At 39.3% G+C, this 26,786-nt stretch overlaps 1 protein-coding gene and 1 long non-coding RNA gene across 4 annotated transcripts in view; one reads left to right on the forward strand and one right to left on the reverse strand.

Annotated features, from left to right (window-relative positions):
- TERF1 (telomeric repeat binding factor 1) overlaps positions 1-17,103 on the reverse strand; it is a 34,047-nt gene extending 16,944 nt beyond the window's left edge. For 2 of the 3 annotated variants that reach the window (XM_032869196.1, XM_032869195.1), the window contains exons 1-6: positions 16,787-17,103; positions 10,376-10,471; positions 6,753-6,874; positions 5,226-5,312; positions 1,624-1,773; positions 616-722 (exon numbers count right to left, since the gene is read on the reverse strand). In XM_032869196.1, the coding sequence (XP_032725087.1) occupies positions 616-722; positions 1,624-1,773; positions 5,226-5,312; positions 6,753-6,874; positions 10,376-10,471; positions 16,787-17,093 (869 nt within the window). In that variant the 5' untranslated portion in view covers positions 17,094-17,103. The remainder of the gene's footprint in view (positions 1-615; positions 723-1,623; positions 1,774-5,225; positions 5,313-6,752; positions 6,875-10,375; positions 10,472-16,786) is intronic. The other variant, XM_032869198.1, reaches the window with a different exon arrangement.
- Positions 17,104-17,334: 231 nt separating this feature from the next.
- Positions 17,335-24,831, forward strand: LOC116874563. Its single transcript, XR_004384026.1, has 3 exons — positions 17,335-17,454; positions 19,965-20,087; positions 24,510-24,831. It is a non-coding gene; the product is annotated as an uncharacterized LOC116874563 (long non-coding RNA).
- The last annotated feature ends 1,955 nt before the right edge of the window (positions 24,832-26,786 follow it).

The following is a 26,786-nucleotide window of genomic DNA, read 5'->3' on the forward strand; positions in this document are numbered from 1 at the left end:
AGCCAAAGGCAGAGGCTTAACCACCTGAGCCATCCAGGTGCCCCACGAACAGTATCTTAAGATACTAAAGGGGCACCTGGGTGGGTCAGTGGGTTAAAGCCTCTGCCTTCGGCTCAGGTCATGATCCCAGAGTCCTAGGATCAAGCCCCACATCGGGCTCTCTGCTCAGCAGGGAGCCTGCTTCCTCCTCTCTCTGTCTGCTTCTCTGCCTACTTGTGATCTCTCTCTGTCAAATAAATAAATAAAATCTTAAAAAAAAAAATACTAGAATAACCCTTAGTATAGCGAGGCACACTGACGATGGCATGTGGGATCTGAGATCTAAGGGGCATAAAAGATTCACGTTTCCAACCTCAACACTGTTCCAGAGCATACGTTGCCTGAGCATGGTAAATGGTATTACTCACACTATTTAAACTGTACTATTTTGCTTAGTATATACAACAATTTGTATAAATTATAAAGTAGCTGTACAGTACTCCAAATATCCAAATGTTACTAATCAGTAAAACATACCCTCTATAATAAATTATTTTTGTTAAAAATGGCTCATTAGCAACACTTTCACATAAACATGAATCCATGAAACAAAAATATATTAATGAATTTACAAACCTTTTTCCTACATCCAAATTAGCTTCAGTTTCCACTTCAATAGTGTTACCATTAGGTTTATCTTGAGTTGTTCTTGCCCTTCTACTTTCCACTACTTTTGCTGCTGCCTTAAAAAATGGAGTTGTTGAAGAGAAAGGAATCCATTACACCATTCTGAACAAGTAACATTAAAATTAAGCCATCTAATTCTTTGATAGTCATAACTAAAGTATCTGGTCACTACTGGTCAAGAAAGGGACTGTGTTGTGTTTTCTCCAGTAACTATAAGCAACAGCAGCTGCTTTAGTCACCTGCTTGGTTTATAAGTCTTACGGAGATTTCTTTGTACATCTGTTTGATACATGGGGCACTTAGTAGGCAATTTTAAGATAAAAGGTTACTTAGGAAAAGAAAAATCAATAAAAAGTCCAGATAGGGGCAGCTGGGTGACTCAGTCTGTTAAGCATCTGCCTCCTGATTCAGGCTCAGGTCATCATCTCAGCGTCCTGGGATTGAGCCCTGCGTCAGGCTCCATGCTCTGCACAGAGTGCGCTTGGGATTCTCTCTCTCCCCTGCCTCTCTAAACAAACTCTTTTAACAATTAAATAACAATTAAAAAATAAAAATTCCAGGTATTTATACTCAATTAATCAGTGCTCCCCTATAACATAAGTTAAAACTTTTTGAGGCCAAGACTGAGGATAAAATGTTATGAAAAAAATCTTTCTAAAGGTCCTTCTTCAGTCTAATTCTTTTTTCTAAAAACATGCTAAAAATTGCTTTGATCTATTCTCCCCTCAACTTTCTATTTTGAAAAATTTCCCCAACTCTTATTTAAAAAAAGTTTAAAAATACTACAAAGATCACCAATAAACCCTTTAGATTCACTAATTGTAACAGTTTGTCATTCTACAAAAATTACTAAACAAAATTCTGATTAATTTTTAAGGATTTCTATTTCAAGTATTCTCCTTTATTATAATAATCTCTCCTTACTCTATTGTTAGAGTCTCTCTGAAATATGCATACCTTCATAAGAAAGGCTGATGATTTTTCATTTATCACAGAATTCACATAACTCTTAATTTTCTCCATCATGTTGTTGTAGCTGAAGTGCTGAAAAATTGAGTGGAATGTATCTCTCTGAGAGATTATCTTATGCAATTTCCTTTTTAAAGGCTAAAGACAATAGGAAAAATGAATTAACATGTAAATCACAAATAAGATGGTAGAAATGTTGTCTTATTTAATTCAAAAAATCACATTATAAACTCAAAGACACGAGATTTTTAAAAATTCTGTTTTAAATGGCCCATCAATGTATTTTTTCCTTACTTAAACTACTTTGTATTTCACATACATAAGGATTTAAAAATAAATTATGAACTTGAAAGTCCATTGCCAAATTTAAGAAATAAAACATCATCTGTACAACTGAAGCCCTCTTTTTCTACCATAATGATTACACCTCTAGCTTCTCCTCTCCTCAAGGCAGCCATTATCCTAAATTAGAATTTACCATATCCACACATTCCTTTACACTTGCACTAAGAATGAAGGTAACCATAAATATATGGTACTATTTAGCATATGCGTATTTTTCCGAAACTTGCTATATTTGCTCAACTCTGTGACATTTATCCATGTTGATTTGATTTTTATAGGACTAGCTTTCACTCTCATTACAACATTCCACTTATCAAAAATAGCATTTATTCATCCATTCTTCCAGCCTTTTGAAAGCATTTAAAAGCTATTTTCTATTACTGCTATACTGTTAAAACACTTTTCTATAGGTCTTCCTGTGCACAGTACAAGCTTGTCTTGGACATCAGTTCTTTCAAGACTGGTTGCACAGTAAAAGCTCCCGGACCTTCAAAAAATTCTACTTCTTAGTCTCTACTCCAGACCAACTGTCTTAGTGGGACCTGGTTTTTTGTTTTTTTTTTTTTAATAAAACTTCATGGCTTTTAGGGGTGCCTGGGTGGCTCATTTAGCTGAGTGACCAACTCTTGATTTCAGCTCAAGTCATGATCTCGGGGTCCTGGGAATGAGTCCCAAGTTGGGCTCTGTACTCAATGGGGAGTCTGCTTAAAAGTCTCCTTCTCCCTCTGTCCTTCCCCCCCTACTTGGATGCACGTGCTTTCTCTCTAAAATAAATCTTTAAAAGAAAATCTTCATGGCTTTTAAAATGTGCAGTAAAAATAAAAAGTCACTCTAGGGACTTATCTAGAAGTGCTGGAATGTATACTCAGATTTTGCTAAAATGCTCTCCAAAGTTTATGAGCTAATTTACAGGACTGAGAAGGTATGGCAGCCTTACCATTTCTCCACTCTTTGAGCCAACTGTTAGTATTCTAAGGTATTTTAATCATTGCGAGCCTGAGGTTTAGTTAATACTATTTCAATACATTACTTGGGATTGCCCTGATTACTCATGCTAGTGAGGTTAAGCATTTCCTTTTACACTTACTGGCTGTAAGCTTTTTTTTTTTTTTTTTTCCTGTGTTGTACAGAGTGGGGTTTTTCAGTAACCTCACATGTTAAGGCAAAAAAAGTAGGGGGCATGGAACCCAATAAACACCTCAAGCTTTCAGGTGGAATCTCTGTGGAGGTTTATACTTTGGAAACAAAAGCAGGTTAGAAATAAATGGAGCCTTAATAAAACTTCAACCTTCTCTTGACTCTGCTCAGTCCCTCAACAGATTAAGGTGATCACCTCCAACTCTACACAAGTGTGCTCAAAGGTGCTCAACTTCACTAGTCAAAGGAAGAGAAACCAAAACCCAATGTGATGCTACTACATATTTGCCAGAATGACTATAAGGAAAACTACAGAGCAGGTCTGTGAAGCAAGTGGAACTCTTCCACACTACTGAGCAAATGGATATAACATAACCACTTTGGAAAACTGTTTGGCAGAATCTACTAAAACCGAGTATATGTATATCTTACAACCCATCAATTCTATTTCTAAGTATATATCCAACAGAAACACGTATTATTTGTTCTACAAAAGATGTGTAAAAGAAGGTAACAGCCCCAAACTGGAAGTAAATCAAATGTTTCTCAACAGTAGTATTCTTTATTTTTTTTTAAAGATTTTATTTATTTATTTGACAGACAGAGATCACAAGTAGGCAGAGAGGCAGGCAGATTGAGGGGGGAGGCAGGCTCCCTGCTAAGCAGGCAGCCCGATGTGGGGCTCGATCCCAGGACCCTGGAATCATGACCTGAGCTGAAGGCAAAGGCTTTAACCCACTGAGCCACCCAGGCGTCCCTAAGTTGCATATTCTAATAATGGAACAAGGAGACTAAGTCAACTGTTGTTACAAGCAACACCATGGATCAATCTTACATAAACTTGCTATATGGGGGCACCTGGGTGGCTCAGTCATTAAGTGTCCACCTTCGGCTCGGGTCATGATCCCAGCATCTTGGGATCGAGCCCTGCATTGGGCTCCCTGCTCAGAGGGAGTCTGCTTCTCCCTCTCCCACTCCCCCTGCATGTGTTCCCTCTCTCGCTGTCTCTGTCAAATAAATAAAATCTAAAACAAAAACAAAAACAAAAACAAAACCCTTGCTAAATGATTAAATTACATAAAATATGGAAACAAGTAGAACTAATCTTGGTTGTTACAAGTCAGGATAATGGCTATCCTTGAAAAGATGGTAGGGACAGTGACAGGAGGGTGTGGGCAATGTTCATTTTCCTGATCTAGGGGGTCATTACAAAAGCACGTTTCTTTCGCAAAAACACATCTTTTTATACACTTATAGTACATATATGCTACTAACAGTATACTACTTACTGTTCAATAAAAAGTTCACTAAAAATGTATAAAACTATTTTTTATTTCTTTAAGTAAAAATAAGCTCAATTTATTCCAACATTTTATTTTTAATATTTAAAGAACTAAGTTCAATTGATCTTAACATTATACATAAACACATAGACTACTAATGATCATGTAAGAACCCTCCAGAAAAACGAGTTAATTATAATGTTGTTTTTTTTTCTTTTTTTTTTCTGGGAATGCCTGGGTGGCCCAGTAGGTTAACTGGCTGCCTTTAGTCCAGGTCATGACCCCAGGGCCACTAGGCTCCCAGACCAGCGCGGAGCCTGCTTCTGCCCCTCCCACCTGCCCATGCAGGTGCTCTCTTTCTCTCTGTCTCAAATAAATGAATAAAATCTTAAAAAAAAAAAAAAAAGCTTTTTTTCTGTACCTGTGCTGCCCAATATGGTAGCCATTAGCCACAGGTAGTGACTGAGCCCCTGAAATGTGAGGCCTGAATTTAGACATAGGTATAAAATACACACCAGATTTCAAAGACTCAGTACAAAAAAGAGAGTATAAAATATCCCATCAATATTTTTTAATGTTGATTAAATGTTAAAAATTATGTTTCTGGATATATTGGGCTAAATGAAATATTAAAATCCGTTTCACTAGTTTAACTCTTTTAATGTGGCTACTAACACACGTGTGACTTGCAATTATATTTCTATTGGACAGCACTATTCTATACTGTTTAAAAGATAAAGCATCACTTTCTTTCTCCAGTGTTCTTTCATTTACCTCACTCCATATAAACAATTCTAAAATTCTGATTCTATTATAAACAACTACCTCATAAGAATTCGGGTCATCAAATATTCTTTCAAAGACTTCTTCTGCTTCTTTAAAATTGCCATTTTCCATACAAACAGCTATAGCCTAAAAGACAAGATGACAAATACAAACCTTAGATTGCTTTTTTAAAATGTATAACTATTGTTTAATATTGAAATAAGTCCTGTTAAGTCTAAACTACTTTACTTAAAAATTCTGATACATGACATAAAATATCTTTCCAAAGATGAAGTAACTGTGGTTTGAAAAAGATGTAAAAAATGTTTCACTGGCCCCTTGCATATTTACTGATAAATGCACAGCATTCTAGCTCTTTCGAATTTAGGCCAATTAAAAGCAGACATTAATAAATAAATAAGGAGCTAGATTATGTACATTTAGGACCCACCTAAATATTAACTTGGGCAAAAGGTAAATGAAATCGGAGGTAGCTGGCATTCATGATGATTAGGATACATAAAATTAGCTAGTTAGAATTCCTGGAAAATTTCTAATAGAAACCTAGCAAACCAGATGCTTCTGAATGAGTATTTGATAATCTGGCCTTTCTGATAATGTATATAGTAAAACAGGGAATTACCAATATCATCTGGGTAGCTCTGGTAAGCTATTTAACCTCGTGTGCCTGTTTCTTTGTATGTAAAATGGCGGAGATAGTAGTACCTATTCATAGGGTTGCCGTAAGGATTGGATTTCTATGTGAAAAGTGCCTAGAACAGTACCTGACAAATAGTATGCAATGTATTACATGTCTGCTGTGTATTTATGGTAACCCATTCAATGTTATACTAGTATAAAATGATGGCCTCCTTCTCTGGAACCCCCCAAAACTGAGATAATATAAAACACTTCTTTGTCCCAGGCTGAAATTCTTTAAAGTAGTAGTCATATTTCTGCCATTCTCTTCTGGTTTTAATTCTACTTGGCAGTCACCAAACTAACAATAATTAATTTGGGGGAAGGTGAGAGATCATTCAGATTTTTTCTCCTACCCCACCATAAAATAATTTTCTAAAAATGAGGACAAATATATTTAATTAGAACAATCCTTAATATTTCCTTTGCCTGCTAGCAAAACATATTTTCTCTGCTACTGTATCTTTGAATGACTGTTTTAGCTTCTCACTCTTTAATAGGTGACTTCTAAAATTCCCTCTACTTACCGAAAGTTTTACATTCTCCTATTTACAAAAATCCATTGATTTCTTTTTAAATATTTTTTTTTATATTTGTAACCTTGAATAGAAATTGTGAGAGCACAAGCCATTTGTTTTTGAAAGTTGCTTTGTGATCTTTAAATCAATGTGATGTATTTTCTCATGTGGGGGCAAATATATACTTAGGTAGCAAACATTAAGTCCCAGTTCTCAGAGCCTGCATGAAGATTATAAAACAAAGGTCAAATTTCTGAAGAGAATTATTATATTAAATTTTACTTAGGTTTACTGCTCAACTTCTGTTAAGTGGCTCTTAATTTCTTTTGATGTTAAATGCAAAATAGTAATAATAATGTAACACACATACCTGAATTTTAACTAAATTCTCTATTTCTTCATGAAGTTTGTCATGTTCTTTTTCAATTGAAGCCCAAATCATCAGGGCTGATTCCAAGGGTGTAATTCGTTCATCAGTTTCAAACTGTGCATCTTTTAAAACCAGAACAAAAATAAGTAACTTAGGAAGCTAAGCAGAACCTTATTTTGTCAATTTTTTATGATTTCAGTTCTTTAAATATTTACTGAGTATATACTATGTGCCAGGTACTATTCCTGTATACAACAGTTCAGGCAAGTGATACAACTTTTCAAGTTAATTTCCTTTTTTTTTCCTTTGAAAAACTGGAAGGAGCATGCAATTTAAATGTTAGCAGTTTCAACAACTCGTACTTTGTAGAAACAATTTCCTGTTATCTTCTCATTGTTTATCCAACATTTTAAACATAAAAATATAATTCATATACAAAGAAAGTCTCTTTATATTCCAGGCCCTATACCAGATACTTAGGATCTGACCAGGAAGAAGAAACAGTTCCTGACCTTATGAAACTTACATGATAGCTATGAAGAAAGACAAACCAATGTGACTGGTACTCTACTAGAATTATGTGTTATGCCAGTGCTTCTCAACCCTACCTATATCTCAAAATCACCTGCGGAGCTTTTATAAAAATGCAGATGCCTCGACCCATCCTTTAGAGACTAATTTTATTAGTACAGGGTAGAGCCCATGCATCGATATTTTCCAAGAAGACCAACTCTATGAAAGGATACTAACAAAAGAATCCTTTATGAAAGAGAAACCATCCAAACTGGGACATTGAGTATAAACAGGAGATAACTAAGTGAAGAGGAGAAGGATGGGAAGAATATTTCAGAAAGGCAGCAGTAGAACATAAGGAAGAAGAGGACAAAAGATATTCACACTCGGGGCGCCTGGGTGGCTCAGTGGGTTAAAGCCTCTGCCTTCGGCTCAGGTCACGATCCCAGGGTCCTGGGATCGAGCCCCGCATCCGGCTCTCTGCTCAGCATGGAGCCTGCTTCCTCCTCTCTCTGCCTACGTGTGATCTCTGTCTGTCAAATAAATAAAATCTTAAAAAAAAAAAAAAAGGGTTTATAACATTACCAACCCTGTCTTATGAAGTAGAACCTGAGATTTCGGTCACTCAGCTAGCGAGTAGCAGAAAGCAGACACCAGAACCCTTAAAAACCACTTACTCTATCTCAGAACAAAGGTATGTTTCAGGAATAACAAGATGCCTGGTAAGGCTAGACTACGTGCTGGAAAGCATGAAATGGAAGGGCAGACTGCCTAATCCATCTTCATTTCACATTTGTTTTTCTTTTAAAAACTCATTTCAGTATTTGTATTTCCTACTAAGTCTTTCTTGACTGACATTATCTAACCCATCTCATTAATCTGCTGCTTTCTTATAAATGTGGGATACAGAAAAAAATGTACCTATGTTAGATCTTAACTTCAAAAATTTTAGAGTAGCCTTTCACCTTCTGGTAGAATATAGGATATTACAGTAGGCCAACACTCTTGTTATAACTAGAAAAAAGTGCAGTAAGTTGCAAAATCATATTGCTAAAAGACATGGGATAGTGATGGAAGCAAAGAGAACCGCATGAACTACATTTCCAGGAATTAGTCAATGATTTGCAGCTTTTCTTCCCTGGCCATATTTGCTTATAAGGATGAGGATTCAGTATATTCCAGGCAGGGAGATTTCACTGGGTTAAGAAAATGAGGAAAAGCTTCTGGTGGTTTCCTTGGGGCTACTTTGGTGGACTGGAAACTAGAGGAACTGAAAACACATGGTTGTGGTTTTCCCCTCAAGACATCTGCTGAGTTCTGGGTGCTGCAGAAAGCTACAGTGGAAAGGAAGGGAAGTCTCCCAGAATTGCACGTATCTTAAAAAATAAAGTTCCATGAGATGAGGGTGGCTGCCATAGACAAACATTTCCCCTTCAAGACATTTACCATATTTTAATGCTATCTGCAGCAGGAAACTAAAGCTAATAGGGTAGCCACTGGCCATATATAATTAATGAGCTGTTAAAATATGGCTAACTGCAAACTGAGATGCACTTTAAGTATCAAACATACCCCAGATTTCAAAGACTTACTGCAAAAAAAGGGGTAAAATATCCCATTAACATGTTTTATATGGATTACATGTTGATATATATTTTAGAAATATTGGGATAAGTAGGACACTGCTAAAATTAATTCCACCTATTTCTTTTCAATTACATATGTAGTTCACATTATTTTTCTATTAGGCAGTGCTGCTGTTGAGCAACCACTTAAAAATAAGACAAAAGAGTTATGTATAGCTAAAAATCCAACATATAAATTAAAATTTTGCTGCTTCACTTGAGCTCATTATGGTGAAATACACTGATTCTTGATAACTGACGTGGGCCTATTCTAAGATATACTTAAAAGGGGAATCCTGGTGAATTTCAAGATTAGTGGGGTTACACATAAAATCTGCATTTCTTTTCAGAATGAAAAGACAGGTTGGAGGAAGGGTTGTCAGGGGAGAAAGTAAGAACTACTGAACAACTGCTAGTATGTGAAATGAAGCTGGGCACTTTAGAGTATATTGTCATATTTTAATTTACAAAACAACCGTTAACAACCATGCTAACTTATTGTCTACATGATCAGGAATTCTCTGTGTCCACATCAAGATGGTTTTCTTCTTTAGCTATAGGCCCAGACTACTTATAGATCTATCTCCCCAACATTTACTCTGCTTCTAGTCCTGTTCATTTATGGTCATGGCACCAACTCCAGACCCAGCCTCACTCCCAGAGAGTATGCTATGTGAGCCAGAGCTAGACAGTGAGGGCCATGAGAATGGTACAAGCACACTGGGACTTCATATAACACAACAGGACTGTAAGTAACTGGTTTCATTTTAAGTACCGCCTACCAACTGGCACTCTGGGAAAGCATTATGTAAATTATAAAAACCAACATAAATATGTAATTATTTGCATCAAGAGGTCCTTTAAATGACCATGTTGTAAATATCAGGCATTACTCATTAACTGAAGCAGGCTTACCCATTACAATCTAAAATAACCTGTAGAGATAAAGGAGAGAGCTATTATAGCTACAAATCATATTCGCCTATCTAAAGAAGTGCGGAAATCCAGTTCAAATAAGAGGTGTCAATTATCATAGTTGCTACTAAAAAAAGTGTGTATGATAGTAAGAGTCACCACAAACTTACCATACAGTCCAGTATAAGGTGAACTCTCCAAAAGACAGTCCATGAAGTATAGCTTACCAATAGCAGTGTCAGAAGCATCTGGAAACTCCAATACAAACACAGATTCCACAGCCTCTCCCATCCATCCTACATCATCAGGAATTCATGGTGGAGAATTCTGGTTTTTTTTTTTTTTAAACAAGTTCTCTAATACTTCTGAAGCAAGCTAAGTTTGACAACCAGTGCTCTAAGAAGACTGTAACTATTATTTCTTTTAGTTGCTTTAGATATGCTTGCATAGATGAACATCCCAAACACATTGTGCAAACTCTCAAAAATAACACATCTCATCTGTTCTCATTGTTTTACCTTTAGGCATAGATTAAAGTATTTCCAAAATAAGATAAAAACACATACTTACCAAGGGCTTTTCCTGAGGCAATTCTTGTCAAAAACTGACATATGTATATCGTTCTTAACTGATAAGCTGTTAGACTGGACAGTCCATGAATAATAGCTGAAAAAGAAAAACATTAAAACATTTTTTAAAAAACCCAAACTTGACCCAGCAGCACCTCTGTGTGGTTGGCTGAGTAATAATAGGTTACAAACGAAAACTGTCACACACTGGGAACTGTATGCTTTTGTTTACAGGCAATTTTTTAAAAAGTGAGAAAAATAGCAATGAACACTTACAAAATAAAATAGTTTTTCACATGCAGAATAATAAATATTTAATATTACTTCCACAAGTAGCACTCTATACTAACAAAAAGGGACAATTAGATTCAAAACTATAAAATGTGTCAAATCATTAGCTGGAAGCTTATTTTATACCTTAAAACTCCTATTATAGGAAATACTTTATATTATTTCAGTCAAGGTTTCAGTTAAGTGAGTCTCTTAAGTTCACAAAAACTTAAAAATAACATTTTTACTGGGGGGCAAGCTGACCGAAGACAGGGATGGCCCCGGTGGCAACAGGGTACTAGACCCTAGGCCCAAACGCCTTTTCCAGAGGCTGTGCGGGTCTGAAGAAGTGAGCTCACAGCCGAATCCAACAGTGTGTTGGTCTTTCTCACCTTAGGGATGTTGCAATAAAGCCTCTGCCCCAAGAGGCAACTCCAGCATTCAGCAGCCCTGATGCGGAAGCTCCCGGAGGGCCACAGCATAACATCAGAGGGAGGCAGGAGGCCAGTGAAGCTGGTCAAGCTGGTCCTGCAGTCCCGACAGGTGTGACACTGAGCCCCCCAGGACTATGGGCCCAGGGACGCATGACCTCCCTCAGGGCAGCCACCTCTGGCAACGGTTGCTCTGCACTTTCATCTTAACACTCTGCTATAATGCTCTGCTAAGCAGAGGCTCCCGGGCAAGCGGAGAAGTGGACAGTGAGCAGGTCAGACCTGCCAAGCTGGCTGGTGGAAGAGTTTGTGGTGGCAGAATAAGGTGCTCCATGTTCTAATTCCCAGGCTAAAACCACCTTGAGTGTGGTTCCTCAGGGCAAAAAAAAAAAATCATAATGCAGCTCATCTAAGAGGAATGTTCAAAAGCTGCCGCTCAGCTCTAACACTTACTCTGGAAATTCGAAGGGGCTGTCATGGGTGTGCCTTGGTTTTTGCTTTGTGCACTGGTGACTGCTAGATAGAAAAGCTCTGGAAAATGTCTGGAAGCAAACTGAGTCCATATAGCTACCTTTTACCCTTTGATAGGGGTCTTAGGGATCGTACCTCAGACAGAGACAGTACAAGAATGGACTTATGTCCCTCATTCTTGGGAACTTGTGGTCACCCCCTTCTCCGTCTCCAGTCTAGATCATCACCCAGCAAAATAAAGAGAATAGTTCCCTTCCCTATTGTAATTAGGTTTGAGACAGGAAGTCACGGGGGGCAGACATGGAAAGAGGTAGCAACTTTAGGCCCCAGCTTACCAACTACCTCTAGTCCCCTTCTGCTATTGGTTTAAAAACTTCCAGGATACAATCTCAGCAATTAAAAGTTTATTTTTCCATCAAAACCTCTGTTTCTCCACAACCCTAACTCCAAAGAAATAAGACTGCAGATGTATAGAAACAAATTTATTAATATTAATCTCCCTGTGCCCGGGTGGCTCAGTGGGTTAAAGCCTCTGCTTTTGGCTCGGGTCATGATCCCGGGGTCCTGGGATCGAGCCCAGCATCCATCGGGCTCTCTGCTCAGCAGGAGGCCTGCTTCTCTTCCTCTGTCTCTCTGCCTGCCTCTCTGCCTACTTGTGATCTCTGTCTGTCAAATAAATAAATAAAATCTTTAAAAAATATATTAATCTCCCAACTACTTGAATGCCCACCCAGATATTGTGTTAGGCAGTAAGTATCATGGTGCATAAACCATAATCCTGGGCCTCAATGAGTTTATTACTATGTAGAAATGAAAGACAAGTGATTGAGTAATTAAAGTAAAAACATGGGGAAAACTGAAAAAGACAAGTACAGAATGCTGTGGGTACAATATAACAAAGCTTAGAGTGTGTTTTAGTAGCTAGCTGGAGGGATAAGATAGGAAAGCTTCTCTGAGGAAATAATGTTTATAAAGTAAAACCTGAAGATGCCACTGTTATACTTCATCCAGGGCTTGGCTGTTGTATATAAAGATTAAATCAGCTAGCAAAATCAAAAAGCAGTCCTGCAGTAACTAAGGAGGTAAGAGACAAATACATTTATTTGTATTTATTTCAAATTCTAAAATAGCATACTCTTGTGCTATCCTAGAGATTATCTGGACCAAATATAGCCGCAATATAATTAAACAGGATTCAGAGACAGCACAAAACTTAAATAAAATTTAAACAATTCATTCAATATTTAGTAAACATCTACTGCTAGCCAATGTTAGGGACTGATAAGATAGCCCCTGCTCCTCAGGAAGGTTTTAGTTTGAGAAGACACAACCCCAAATTTATGCAAGTTATTAAAATTTTAATGCCACAAAGGTTAAAAGTATGGTACAAAAAAGCAAAACAAAATATACTCTATTCTAGAGAAGAAAGTCAGACCTCTATCTTCACTTCCCTTTAGTCCATTATGCAAAAACTACAAATTACCTTATACACCACTGCCCTTCTGTTCTTTGTACCTGTCAGACAATAAACAAAGCAAAAACAATGAAAACCTGGTTGAACCTTGCTATCTGCTTTTTCCTCACTTGTAACCAAACACTGCTGACAGACACATAAGGGAGATCTAATGACTAGCTACAACAGCAACCATGTTTAAGCACTTCTAATACCAGGTACTAGTCTAAGCACTTTACACCAGCGGTTTTCAACTAGGTCCTTTTGACCCCTAGAGGAGTTATGGCAGTGTCTGAGACAATTCTGATTATCATGAATGTAAGAGGAATGCTCCTAGCATCTAGTAGTTGAGGTCAGGGGGATGCTAAACATCCTACTACGTACAGAAGCCCCACCTTCGCCCCCCTCTACTCTCATGCATGCACAGAACAAAGGATTATGTGGTGCAACATGTCAACAGTGCTGAGGCTGAGAAACCTTACTTTATACGGATCAACAGCTCTGTGAGGTAGATACTACTGTCACCATTCTAAAGATGAAGAAATTGAGGTACCAAAAGGTAAGTAACTTGATTCAGGTCTTACAACTAGAAAGTAGAAGAGTCGGGAATCAAATTCAGACAATTTATTCTGGAGCTCATGCTCTTACCCACTATCTTACACTGCTTCCCATGCAAAGTGACAGGTTAGGAATAACAGTCTGGAAAAGGTATTATCTGAATTAAGTGAGGTGTGAGAACAATTCTGAGTCAGAATGAAAGTGCTAAGAATTTTTGAGAAAGCATCAAGAGTTGTGTATTTTTATAACACTGAAAATTGTAAAAAATGAAATCCTATAAAAGATAAAAGGGAGTCCTTTTGGTCAAAAATGGAGAGAGCTAACACTATGTTCAAATTTACATGTCACTGATTAGCAGAGCAACTTTGAAAATAGTTTACTTTCTCTGGGTTTCTGTGCCCTTAACTTCAAAATAATAGAGGTGGCCTAGATTATTCTTTGGATCTTGTTCTAGAACCTCAAAAGGAGTCTTTATTTTTTAGAAAGGTTTTTAATTTACAGTATTGTGAAGATTAAGTCCTATACTCCCTCCACCCAGTTTCCCGTTAGTAACATCTTATATTAGTACAGAATATATACATTATTAACTAGAGTCCATACTTTATTCAGATTTTCTTAGTTTTTACTTCATGTCCTTCTTCTGCTGTAGATCCCACCCAGGACATTACATTCAGTTATCATGTCTCTTTAGGCATCGCTTGGCTATGAAAGTTTCTCAGACTCCCGTGGTTTTGAGGACCTTGGCAGTTTTGAGGCATTTTGTATTGTAGTTTGTCTGATGTTTTCCTTACAATTTGAATGAGTGAAGGGGTTTTGGGAGAAAGATCAAAGAAGTTCTATCTTCAACACATCATATAAAGTGTACATACCACCACTGGCACTGTTCCTGTTGACTTTGCTGCCTAGGGGTTAAGTAGTGTTTGTTAGGTTTCTCTACTGTGAAATTATCCTCCCTCCAAGTCCATACTGTAGTCTTCAAAATAAAGTCCCTATGCACAGCACGCATTTAAGGAATGGGGTGTTATACTTCACTTCCTTGAGAACACAGTAGCTACTACATAAATTACCTGAATTCTTCTGTATGAGATTTGTTTCTTCTCCCACTTATTTATTTTTCCCACTATTTATTCCATCATTATGGGCTCATAGATAATTATTTGACCTTTGGGTTCTAATCCAAACTATTTTCTTACTCAAGTTGCTCTGGCCATTGGCAGCTCTTGCAGTTGGTTCCTGTCCCTTTGTAATGTCACCGCTGTGGGGGTTTTTTGTTTGGATGATTTTTCCATTTCCTTATTTTCTGGTACAAGATGCTCCAGGTTCATCTTGCACACTTCCTGTCCCAGTCCCAGAATCAGGCCATTTCTCCAAAGAGCTCTGGCTGTCTTTCTTAAGGCCTGATACTAGAAACCAGTGATGGGTTGCTACTTAGGGTTACATTGCTTCTGTGCACTTTCATCTAACAGAACGAGGAAATACATGCGTATATATTAACCTGTGTCTAGAGATGTATAGAAATACCCATTTATATATGGATATTACATTCATACTTCTGTATGTAATCACTGTTAAAAGAGAACCACTGGCCCAAACTGGGGCTTAACACCAAATCTAATTGCACTTTCAATGTCCCCCAGAAATACAGTCTTAACCTGTTGGGAAGGAATTTTGTGACTGGAGCCAGAGTCTGCCAAATGGGTCCTCTCCAGCCCCAAAGGAAGATGAGGTAATCTGCATACGACCCCCTGCTCTTCCTCCTAAGGGAAAGTACCTAAGCCTAAAACAATCCTTTTCTTTTGCTAATAACATTCTTGCCCCACCTTCCATCTATAAAAATCTTCCATTTTGTACAACACCAAGCTCCCTGCCTACTCGCTAGGTGGGATGTTGTCTGCCCAATTCATGAAATTGCTTATTAGCTCTGCAGTTACATCTGCAAATTTACTTGGCTGAACTTTGTTTCTGAACACCATCTATACCTGTATTAAGGTATTAAGGTAATTAAGCCAAACCGGAAGTCATACTGATGTTTCCAACCCAAATTCATTGACAAGCAGATAACTGTACCCTCTTCCCCAAAGTGGACTTTTTAAATAAATCACTGTAATACACTAATTTACAACTTAACTTTCTCATTCATGTTAACTAACCATGGCTTCAGTGTTATCCGACAGAGCTGGAGGAAGGGTTCTTGAACTGGAAGATAAGGCGCAAGTGTGGAACATTCCCTTGAACCTACCAATACTGGAGGCTGCTTAATTAGTCCACTCCTCTATAAACTAAAATTACTTGCCTAAGCAATGGGATTACCATGAAGATGAAATGTGTCCATATAGTTTTACAAAGTATTTAATTTTATATTAAATAGCAGAGGGGCGCCTGGGTGGCTCAGTGGGTTAAGCCTCTGCCTTCGGCTTGGGTCGTGATCCCAGGGTTCTAGGATCGAGCCCCGCAACGGGCTCTCTGCTCAGCGGGGAGCCTGCTTCCTCCTCTCTCTCTCTCTGCCTGCCTCTCTGCCTACTTGTGATCTCCGTCTGTCAAATAAATAAATAAAATCTTTAAAATAAATAAATAAATAAATAAACAAATAAATAAATAGCAGAACACCTTTCTGGTACCACTAAAAAAGCTAGGCTAGTCTTCTCTAGGAGTCTGTGTCTTTGTCGGTCAAAGGCTGTGTTGTCTAAGGAGCACATTTCACTGACAAGTTATTTTTTTCCTGCAGCCTATTAATGTGCAAGTAGGCCAAACGGGATTGGAAAAGCTCACAAAATAACAGAAAACCCCGGGGCTTGGGTCACTTGGAGGCCATTGTGACCGCTTCATAAACGCCATCACAGGAATACCTGAGTCGAAAGAAACAACAAATACAAGCACCAAAGAAGAAAAAGGACTTGGGATACTGGGCAATTTTATACATTTTCACTCACCGAATCCTGTATCAGTTCTACAAAGGGGGAGGGGTCTTATCCTTTTTACTGAAGAGGAAAAACAAGAATCTGAGAAAAACTGAGAAGCTGAAAACGGGCCAGTGAGAGATTCGAACCGACGTTCTCCTCAGAGCCTCGGTCTCTCCGGTTGACGGCCGCAGCAGCCCCCGTTGTCACCGACCCGACTAGGTATACGGCGCAGCAAACTAGGCCTCGACCGCCCGCCGCCGTTCCCGCCCCGCCGCGCGTCGTCGCCCCGGCCCCAGCGCAGCCCCCCGCCGGGCCTGCCCAGCACTCACCTTCGGCACTGTCGCGGGTCCGGCGGAAATCCTCGGAGCGACCGTCGCGGAAGGCCCGGCAAAGAGAGAGGCAGAGGAAATCGAGCATCCAGCCGGCAGCTATCGCCTCGGCCTCCGCCACCGGGCCGGAGGCCTCTTCTTCCCCGGGGGCCCCCACCTGCACTTGCCACTCGAGCAATTCCTGGCACTCAAATTGCTCCTGATCATCTCTCGGCGTTTCTGCCATCCCCTCTTCTGGGGGGTCTGCGTCCTCCCCATCCGCACAACCCCGCGGACTCGGAGCTTCTACGGCGGCACTGTCCGCCATGTTAAATCACTCGAACGGGTCCGCCCCTCCAGGCGCCGAGCGAGGATTGGCTGGTGCTGAAAGACCCTGGGCGTGCCCCCACGGGTCGCGTCCGCCGGTGGGAAATCACCAATCACACTGCCAGGATGGGCGAGCGCTGCTTTTGATTGGCCGATTCCTGCTCCCGCCTCTGGATGTTGAATTCGCGGCGGCGCTGGGGCGGGGCTTTGCGGGTCAACTGGACTAGTACAGCCCAGGCTACCGGTGAAATTAGGAAGTGAGGGACCTGCTTTCTAGTCCTGATAAAATGCAGTATAGACGGGAACGGAAACGCGGTTAGTTAAAATAGAAAAGCATCTTACCCGCGGTGTACTTCAAAAAGGTAGGTTATTAGAACTTGTCACTGTTATTTAAGGGTAACGCTTCATACGCTAGTATTCGCGTAAGACAGTATGCTATCCCCAACCAAAACCACTCCAGCGGACGTACATCCATGTCTCTCCAACCTTTGCTCTCGTCACAGTCCGCTCGGGGGTTGTTGAAACATAATTGCTGGGCTCCACTCCCAGAGTTTCTGTGCTGTAGGTCTGGCTTGAGTTCCCTGAATTTGCAAGTCTAACAAGTTCCCAGATGATGCTAGAGCGGCTGCTTGTCTGGGGACCGCATTTTGAGGATCACTATTCTAGAAAGAGTATATTACTATGGAAATGAATTTAATTAGGGTTTTAAATAGATTATGGAGTTCAGCTTTTAAATAATAAGGGGATACTTATTTTGGACTTTGAAACTTAAGAGCGTAAGAGGGAATAGAACAGCGGGCTCTGGTTATATTCTGTTTCTCTACGTGAGTGATAGTTACCTCTGAACATGATTTATGCACTTTTCAATATTCAATATTAATAAAAAGTCTACCTTGAAAACACATCCAACATTATCAAGGCTTTATGTGTTTTAATTTTACACATTTGTTATTGCTTTAAGGCCATAGTTTAAAATGTGGAGTCATTTAAATAAAGCACTATATTGTAGCCATTAAGAATGCCTAGTTTGTAATAACCTCTGCCAGTTATCCACTAGCTGGGTGACCTTGGACTAGTTGTATCTCAGTTTTCTGTATGTTGGGCATAATAATAATAACCTCATCATAGATTTTTTGGGAAGATTAAAAGACTTGACAAATATAAAGGGTTTAAAAGGAAACCAGGTGCATAATAAGTGCTCTATTAATATTAACTGAACAAGCAGGACATTTGGACTATCTGGAAGAGAGTGTTAAGTTGGAAGGGACTGCACTTTCAGGCTCTAATGGTCCCATGGAAAGTAAGTCGCATTTGCAAACAATACAGGGGAACAGAGTCTAAGGAAATAAGGGTTAAGGCACATTATGATCAAACAAACCCCTGGTTTCCAAACTAAAACTTTTTTTGTCATTCAGGGCTCTCACATAGAGTCTGCTTTTTCTTCCTTTCCTCCAAGCCTCTGCTTCTTCCCAGCCTGGAGTTAAAGGTTATTCTTAGGTATAACACCAGTTTATTCAAAACCATAAAGTAAACCTATTTTCCTATGGCATCATTTTACTGAAAGATTCAGGAAAGTGAAACATTTTTTTAATATTTAAAGCAATGGTATGTGATGAAATGAGGTGAATAATTTCTTTTTTTTTTAAGATTTTTTTTTAAATTTTATTTATTTATTTGACAGAGAGAGAGATCACAAGTAGGCAGAGAGGCAGGCCGAGAGAGAGGAGGAAGCAGGCTCCCCGCCAACCAGAGAGCCCGATGTGGGGCTCGATCCCAGCCTGGGACCATGACCTGAGCCGAAGGCAGAGGCCTTATCCCACTGAGCCACCCAGGCGCCCCAGGTGAATAATTTCATTAAGATTTAATCATAATCATCAAACAAAATTTTAGTTTAGGGGCTACTTACAGCTACATATTGCGCTCTCTGTCCTCTTACTGGTATTTCACTGAAGAATATTTAAGAAGGACTGGCCTAAAAGGGTGGATCAAAAATTATTTTAAAATTTTATCCCACCAGAAAATCGGGCGCCTGGGTGGCTCGGTGGGTTAAATCCTCTGCCTTCAGCTCAGATCATGATCTCAGGGGCCTGGGATCAAGCCCCACATCAGGCTTTCTGCTCAGCAGGGAGCCTGCTTCCCCCTCTTTCTCTGCCTACTTGTGATCTCTCTCTCTGTCAAATAAAAAAATAAAATCTTTGAAAAAAAAAGAAAAAAAGAAAAAGAAAAGTTTATAAGGTATCATTTCCTTCATGACTGCTTTTCAGGAGCTAGAGCCTAGTAGTTTGAGGTGAAGGAATGGGTGAGTCAAGAGAAAATCTTGAATGTGATTTTGAAGTCCTCCCTTGGGTAAAATTAGGAGATTATATTTCTTGCAAACTTGAATTTGTGGATTGAGATCCGTAACTGCTACACTTATTTTTAGTTAAAGGAGTTTTATGAGAGGAGAGATTTGAAGTGTTTTGGGTTGTTCCTAAGAACACATAATGAACCAAAGACTGAAGTTTTGGGGATACAAATGTGACTTCATATGGCATGTGCTTTCTAACCATTAGAGCTTTTCCACAGTGACATATTGCCAGGTACTGATTTCTCACCACTGGAATCATTGGTGTAATGGCTGGCTGATCACCAGACAAAGATACTGTGGAAAGATTCTTCTATGTGGAAAGATTCTGAATTGTGTGACCCACCTCCATCCCTCAAATTCATCTATTGAAACCCTAATCCTCAATGTTACTATACTTGGATATTGGGCCTATAAGGAGGTAAGTAAGGTTAAATAAGGTCATAATGGTGAATATCTGATCCTGTAGGATTAGCATCCTTGTAAGAAGAGACACCAGAGAGCTCTCTACCCTCTTTCTCTCTCCAGCCATGGGAAGATGCAGTGAGAAGGTAGCCATCTACAAGCCAGGAAGAGAATTCTCAACAGGAACCAAATCAGCCAGTACCTTGACCTTGACTTGCCAGCCTCCAGAACTGTGAGAAAATAAACGTATGTTGTTTAAGCCACCCAGTCTGTGATATTTCATAGGGAGCCCAAGCTAACTAATATAGATTCCCATAAAGGCTACATGACATCCCCTGTGTTGTTGCAATTCCCAAGACTGTTTTTGCCTTGGACTGTTTTCTAAGGAACACTTTGAAACCTATAAATTTCTTAAATTATGTTTACCATGTTAAAAATGTGTCACTACTATAAGCTAATGGTCTCATTATGAATAATATAAACTGTTTTATTTCTGTACTTATAACTGTCTTTTGATTATCCAAATTACATACAGATTTTCCTTGATTTACAATGGGGTTCTGTCCCAATAAACCCATCCTAAGTTGAAAATAATGTTAAATCAAAAATACATTTAATACATGTAACCTACTGAACATAATAGCTTAGCCTACTTTAAATGGGCTCAGAACACTTACATTAGTCCACAGTTAGGCCAAATCATCTAATACAAAGCCTATTTTATAATAAGGTGTTGAATATATCATGTAATTTATCAAAAACTACACTCACAGTAAAAAATAGAATGGCTGTATAGGTAAAGAATAGTTTTAAGTATATTGGTTGTCTACTCTTGTGATCACATGGCTTACTGGGAACTTCAGCTTGCTGCTGCCTGGGGTCATGAGAGACTATCTTACCAAATACTGCTAGTGGGAAAAGATCAAAAGTCAAAGTATGGTTTCTACTGAATCACACCATCATGCAGTTGAAAAATCATAAGTTGAACCATTGTCAATTGGGGATCATCTTGTGTACTTTTAGAACATCCTTTTTTACAAAGTACCTCTTGTGTGAAGTGCACTTGGCTGGAATGGTGCATGATGAACATAAAGATGTTATCCCTCTCCTTCAGGAATTATAAACCAGGGGTACCTGGGTGGCTCAGTCGTTAAGCATCTGCCTTTGGCTCAGGTCATGATCCCAGGGTCCTGGGATCGAGCTCCACATAGGGCTCCCTGCCCCGCAGAAAGCCTGCTTCTCCCTCTCCCACTTTCCCTGCTTGTGTTCCCTCTCTCACTGTGTCTCTCTTTGTCAAATGAATAAATAAAATCTTTAAAAAAAAAATAAAAATTTAAAAAAGAATCATAAACCAGTTGGGACACACCCATGCCCACATACACTGTATGTAGACATCAGACTAATGGATGATGCCTACAGTAGCCCTAATAGGAGTTTGGTGGAGGGAAAGGGTCTAAGCCAATGAGATTTTGGTAAGAAAGTTTGAGGAGAGGTCCTTGTATCCTTGCAGGCAGAGAGGACAGAAGAGAGAGCTGGGTGCACACTAATTCCTTTTTTAAAAGTAAGCTTTATGGAGCCCAAGGCACTACTTTGGCTGTCCTCACAAACAGTTCTCAACTTCAGTGATGTATCAAATTTTCTCAGTTGGCTGAGGTGGACTTCGGAGTCACTAAATCAGAATTTCTAGGGACAAAGTTCGAGCATTTGTGTTTTTCAAAATTTCCCCAGTTGATTCCAATACCAAAAGAGGATTAATAGCTACTGAACCACAGAAATAAAATGATAGTAGATAAATGCCAAATTGCCATGCTACTTTGAGGTAGTGGACACTAACAGGTAAACACACAGAGACCCATAACACTATAATAGGAGTAAAAAAGCACACTCTTATGAAGACTTCTTTCTTTTTCAGAATCAATAAATTAATACCAAGGACTATAGGAATGTTTAGAACTAAAACGAAGCAGGTTTCAGGAAGGAACATATTATTTTAGACAACTCTAATTCTTTAGAACTTTAAAAATATTTAGAAGATTTTTGAAGCCCCTTGAGATATTTTAGGAGGTATTACCTGCATTTCAGGATCCTTGTGGGATGTGGCTGGTACAATACAAGCATCAGAGAGGTACTGGCTCGCCCTGCAAGGAAATGCAGCAGGTTGAATGCTGAAGTCAGGATTGACTTCCCATGATCATTGTATTCCACTGCTTTATTTTATTTTATTTAATTTTTTAAAGATGTTATTTATTTATTTGACAGAGACAGAGATCACAATTAGGCAGAGAGGCAGGCAGAGATAGAGGAGGAAGGAGGCTCCCTGCTGAGCTGAGACCCCCGATGTGGGGCTCAATCCGAGGACCCTGAGATCACGACCTGAGCCTAAGGCAGAGTCTTTAACCCACTGAGCCACCCAGGCACCCCTCACTGCTTTATTTTAAAAAAGAAAAACTTTCCGGTATATGCCTTTAACAAATCATTGAGCAGCTAATATTTTGAATAAAATGCATCTGCTAAAAGTGAAAGCAGTAACATTGTGTGGGAGCACAAGAATATGACTGCAAATAGCTGGAGGCCAGAGGAAGAATGCCGTTTCCATCTATTTGCTCTGGAAATAAACCAACTCTGGATAAAACTACATATCCCGGTGATATGTTCTACCCCCAGATAGAAAAATAAAGGGAAAACTCTTGACCATAACACTAAGAAATAAATTCTATGGACAGTCTCTACTTATTAAAGCAGTGCATGAGCTGCATATGTAATTTTTAATTTTCTAGGAGACACTTTTTTTTTTTTTAAGATTTTATTTATTTGACAGAGAGAAAAACTTTTAGAGAGGGAATACAAGCAGGGGGAGTGGAGGAGGGAGAAGGAGGCTTCCCGCTGAGCAGGGAGAGGGATGCAGGGCTCCATCCCAGGACCCTGGGATCTTGAGCTAAGCTGAAGACAGATGTTTAACGACTGAGCCACCCAGGTGCCCCCTATAAGCCACATTTTAAAAAGTAAGAAAAAAGGTGAAATTCATTTTAATGTCATAGTTCATTTAACCCAGTAGTATATCCAAAATATTGTTTTGATATATAATCATTATAATAAATTACTGGGATATTTTACATTTTCAAAATGCCTTCAAAATCCTGCATGTATTTTACATTTACGCACAGATCAATTTGGAGTAGCTACATTTCAAGTTCCCAGATGGCCAGATATGGCTGGTGGCTACCGTATTGGACAGCACAGTACCATGCAGCTAGAATTTCAGGCTCTGAATTCAGAAAGATCTAGATTTGAATTTTTTCTTCGTTTTCTGTTTACCCTTGAGCAAACTGATTAACCCCTTAACACTTATTTAAAATCAGTTGGGATTGTGGCGTAGTTACGTGATTGTGTAAAAACCCATAAAGTTGTATACCTAAAATGGTTGGATTTTACTGCTTGTAAGTTACTCCCAATAAACTCGATTAAAAGACACACACACACACACACACACACACACAATTTGGGAAATCCTGGTTTTAAAAAAGTGTCAGTTTTCCTTTCCATGGACTTCTCAGAGCCACATACTTACCCATACACTAATGTGGATTATGAACTTTTTAAAAAAGATTTTATTTATTTATTTGACTGAGAGAGACACAGCAAGAGAAGGAACACAAGCAGGGGGAGTGGAAGAGGGAGAAGCAGGCTCCCTGCAAAGCAGGGAGCCTGATGTAGGACTTGATCCCAGGACCCTGGGATCATGACCTGAGCCACCCAGGCGCCCCTTTACTTAGCTAATTAATTGGGCCCCAAACACAGGCTTCATCCTTAATTCCTTTCCTTACCTCACACAACACGTCTAGTCCTTCAATAGCTTTGGTTGGCTCTACTTTCAGAATAGATCCAGAATCTAGTTACTAACCATCATCTTCATCTCCACCCTCACTCAGCCATGGATCCTCATCTGGTTTGGACCCCACTAGTCTCCCAGTGGATCTTTTTGCTTTTACCACGGTCTTTTTTTTTTTTTTCCCCCACCTGCTCAAAACCTATAATGATTTGTGATCACTCTTAGAATAAAATCCAGACTCCTTACTAAGCCTAAAAGGCATGACATAAACTTATTTCTGTTTATGTTTCTAACAATAGCTGTTAAAAACCCTGCCCATTGCTCACTCTGCTATAGCCGTTCTAACCTTCTTGCTGCTCCTTAAATAAACCACATTCACTCTTGTCTCAGAGCCTTTGCACGTGCTGTTCCCTCTGACTTGATTGTTCTCTCAAATAATTGCTTGGATCTCTTGCCAACCCATTGCATTCAATGCTACCTTCTTCAGAGAGGCTTTTTTTTTTTTAAGTTTTTCTTTAAATTCTAGTTAGTTAACATACAGTATAATATTACTTTCAGGTGTACAATTTAGTCATTCAGCACTTCCATACAACACCTGGTCCTCATTACAACAAGTGCACTCCTTCATCCCTATCCTCTATTTAACCAACCCCCCCACTTATGCCCCCCCAGGTAAACCATCTGTTCTCTGTAGTTAAGAGTCTGTTTCTTGGTTTGCCTCTTGCTCTCTTTTCTCCCCTCTATGATCATTTTGTTTCTTAAATTGTACATGTGAGTGAGATCATATGGTATTTGTCTTTCTCTGACTGACTTATTGCGCTTAGTGTAATACCCTCTAGCTCCATCCACACCATACGCAAGAAATAAATTCAAAATGGATGAAAGACCTAAATGTGAGACATGAAACCATTGAAGTCCTGGAGGAGAACACAAGCAGTCTCATCTTTGACATTCGGCCATAGCCACTTCTTACTAAATATGTCTCCTGAGGCAAGAGAAACAAAAGCAAAATTAAACTGTTGGGACTTCAGAGAAGCTTTCTTGGATCACTCTGTCTAAATATCACTCATCTGCAGTACTCTGCGTAGCATGTATCACCAACTGATCATATTCACAGTTTAGTTTTTCCTTTAATTGTCGGTTTCTTTCATTAAAATGTATGATTTTCAAGGGCAGGTGTTTTGTCTGTCTTGTCCACTGCTGTATTCCCAGTGCTTAGAAAAATGCCTGCACGTGGTAGGTGTTCAATTAACATTCATTGAATGAATGGATTCATTCAATACAGTTTTCTTAGTTGTCTAAAAGACAACTTTTAGACAATCAATTGAACAGAAATTCTTACCAATGAAATTCTTTTTTTTTTTTTAAAGATTTTATTTATTTATTTGACAGACAGAGATCACAAGTAGGCAGAGAAGCAGGCAGAGAGAGTGGAGGAAGCAGGCTCCCCGCTGAGCAGAGAGCCGGATGCGGGGCTCGATCCCAGGACTCTGGGATCATGACCTGAGCCGAAGGCAGAGGCCTTAACCCACTGAGCCACCCAGGCGCCCCTTACCAATGAAATTCTTTTCAGAATTTGAAAACTTCAGCTAATAAGTACTAAGGGGTACGCTAAGATTTGTTGCATCCATTCCCCCAAAAAACCAGAGCCTTCTGTTTCTGTTTTTACCCCCTTTAACTTTAGGAGGTCAGACCAAGTTCCATCAGCTAGATACTACTGATGATGATGATGATAATGATTGTATCAACCAAAATCTAACATTTAGTGCATGTTTCATGGGCACCAGGAATTTTCCTAGGTGCATTTTTTATGTATCTAATTTAATCTTCACATCAAGTTTTTTTTTTTAAAGATTTTATTTATTTATTTGACAGACAAAGATCACAAATAGGCAGAGAAGCAGGCAGAGAGAGAGGAGGAAGCAGGCTCCCTGCCAAGCAGAGAGCCCGATGTGGGGCTCCATCCCAGGACCCTGGGACCATGACCTGAGCTGAAGGCAGAGGCTTTAACCCACTGAGCCATCCAGGCACCCCTCACATCAAGTTTATTAGGTAGATACATTATGATCCTACAGTTTTATAAAGGATGGATCTGCAACACGGAGGAGTGCTAAATCATCCATGACCAGTAAGTGAGTTAGCTAGTTAGTAAGACAGAGACCCAGGACCTTGAAACCAAGTGGTCTAACTATGCTATTCCTGCTTCTCACTAGAAGTCTGCCCTGGGGGAGCAGACTCCAGCCAGTTGGTTTTCCTTGTTGCCCTACTTGGCCTAGAGGTCTACTTCCCCTTTCTCTCTGCTAAAGAATTAAAACCAAAAGCTCTCATGCACATCCGCTTCTGCCAATAAGTGCCTACCACTTCTCCATCCACCTATTTAATGACTTAGGATGTCACAGCACATTAAATTATTCTTCCTCACAAACAGATCATTTCAAATGGAAAAGGATAATATTTTGCCTTTTTAAAAGAATGGATCTGGAGAAGTTATGATATTGACTTATCTCAGGTCACAGTTGCTGGAGTCAAGAACAAACCTTAGTTTTCCCGTGCCAGAGGACCAAGAGGTTTTGCATGGAGGAGGATGCTCAATTTCTGGTTGGTGAAATTTCAGAATAGAGAGAAGAGAGCCACTGTCAACACCCTTTGGGGCCTGGCGGGGAGTCTCAGAAATCCACAAGGAGGGGCAACAGGTAGAATTCAAGAGCATCCACATTGGCCCTACATTACAACTCTTTATAAGTCTCATCTACATATGAGCATGTTCAGAGCAGGGAGTCAGAGGCGGTTGGCCTCCTGGGCGGGCTGGCCGCTCAGCAGCATGACCTACTTGTTACCTACAAACTAGGTAACCCCTTTTCACCTCGGTTTCCTTCTTTGTAAAGTGGAGGTCACTGTAGACCTTGTCTTAAAGATTTGCTGTGTATATTAAACTACTAAACCAAAGAAACCCTTAAATGCTGTCTGATATTGTAAACGCTCTTAATATTAGCTCATACTGATTTTCTTCTTTGTCCTGATTCTCAAACATTTCTGTATAGAATCCCTTTGGAAACTATCGGACCTACCTCTATTATGAAGAATCATGTTTTCCTTATCAGTGTAAGTCTCAGTGT

Source organism: Lontra canadensis, unplaced genomic scaffold, assembly GCF_010015895.1.
Source record: "Lontra canadensis isolate GAN:19392208 unplaced genomic scaffold, GSC_riverotter_1.0 scaffold37, whole genome shotgun sequence".
NCBI lineage: Eukaryota > Metazoa > Chordata > Mammalia > Carnivora > Mustelidae > Lontra > Lontra canadensis.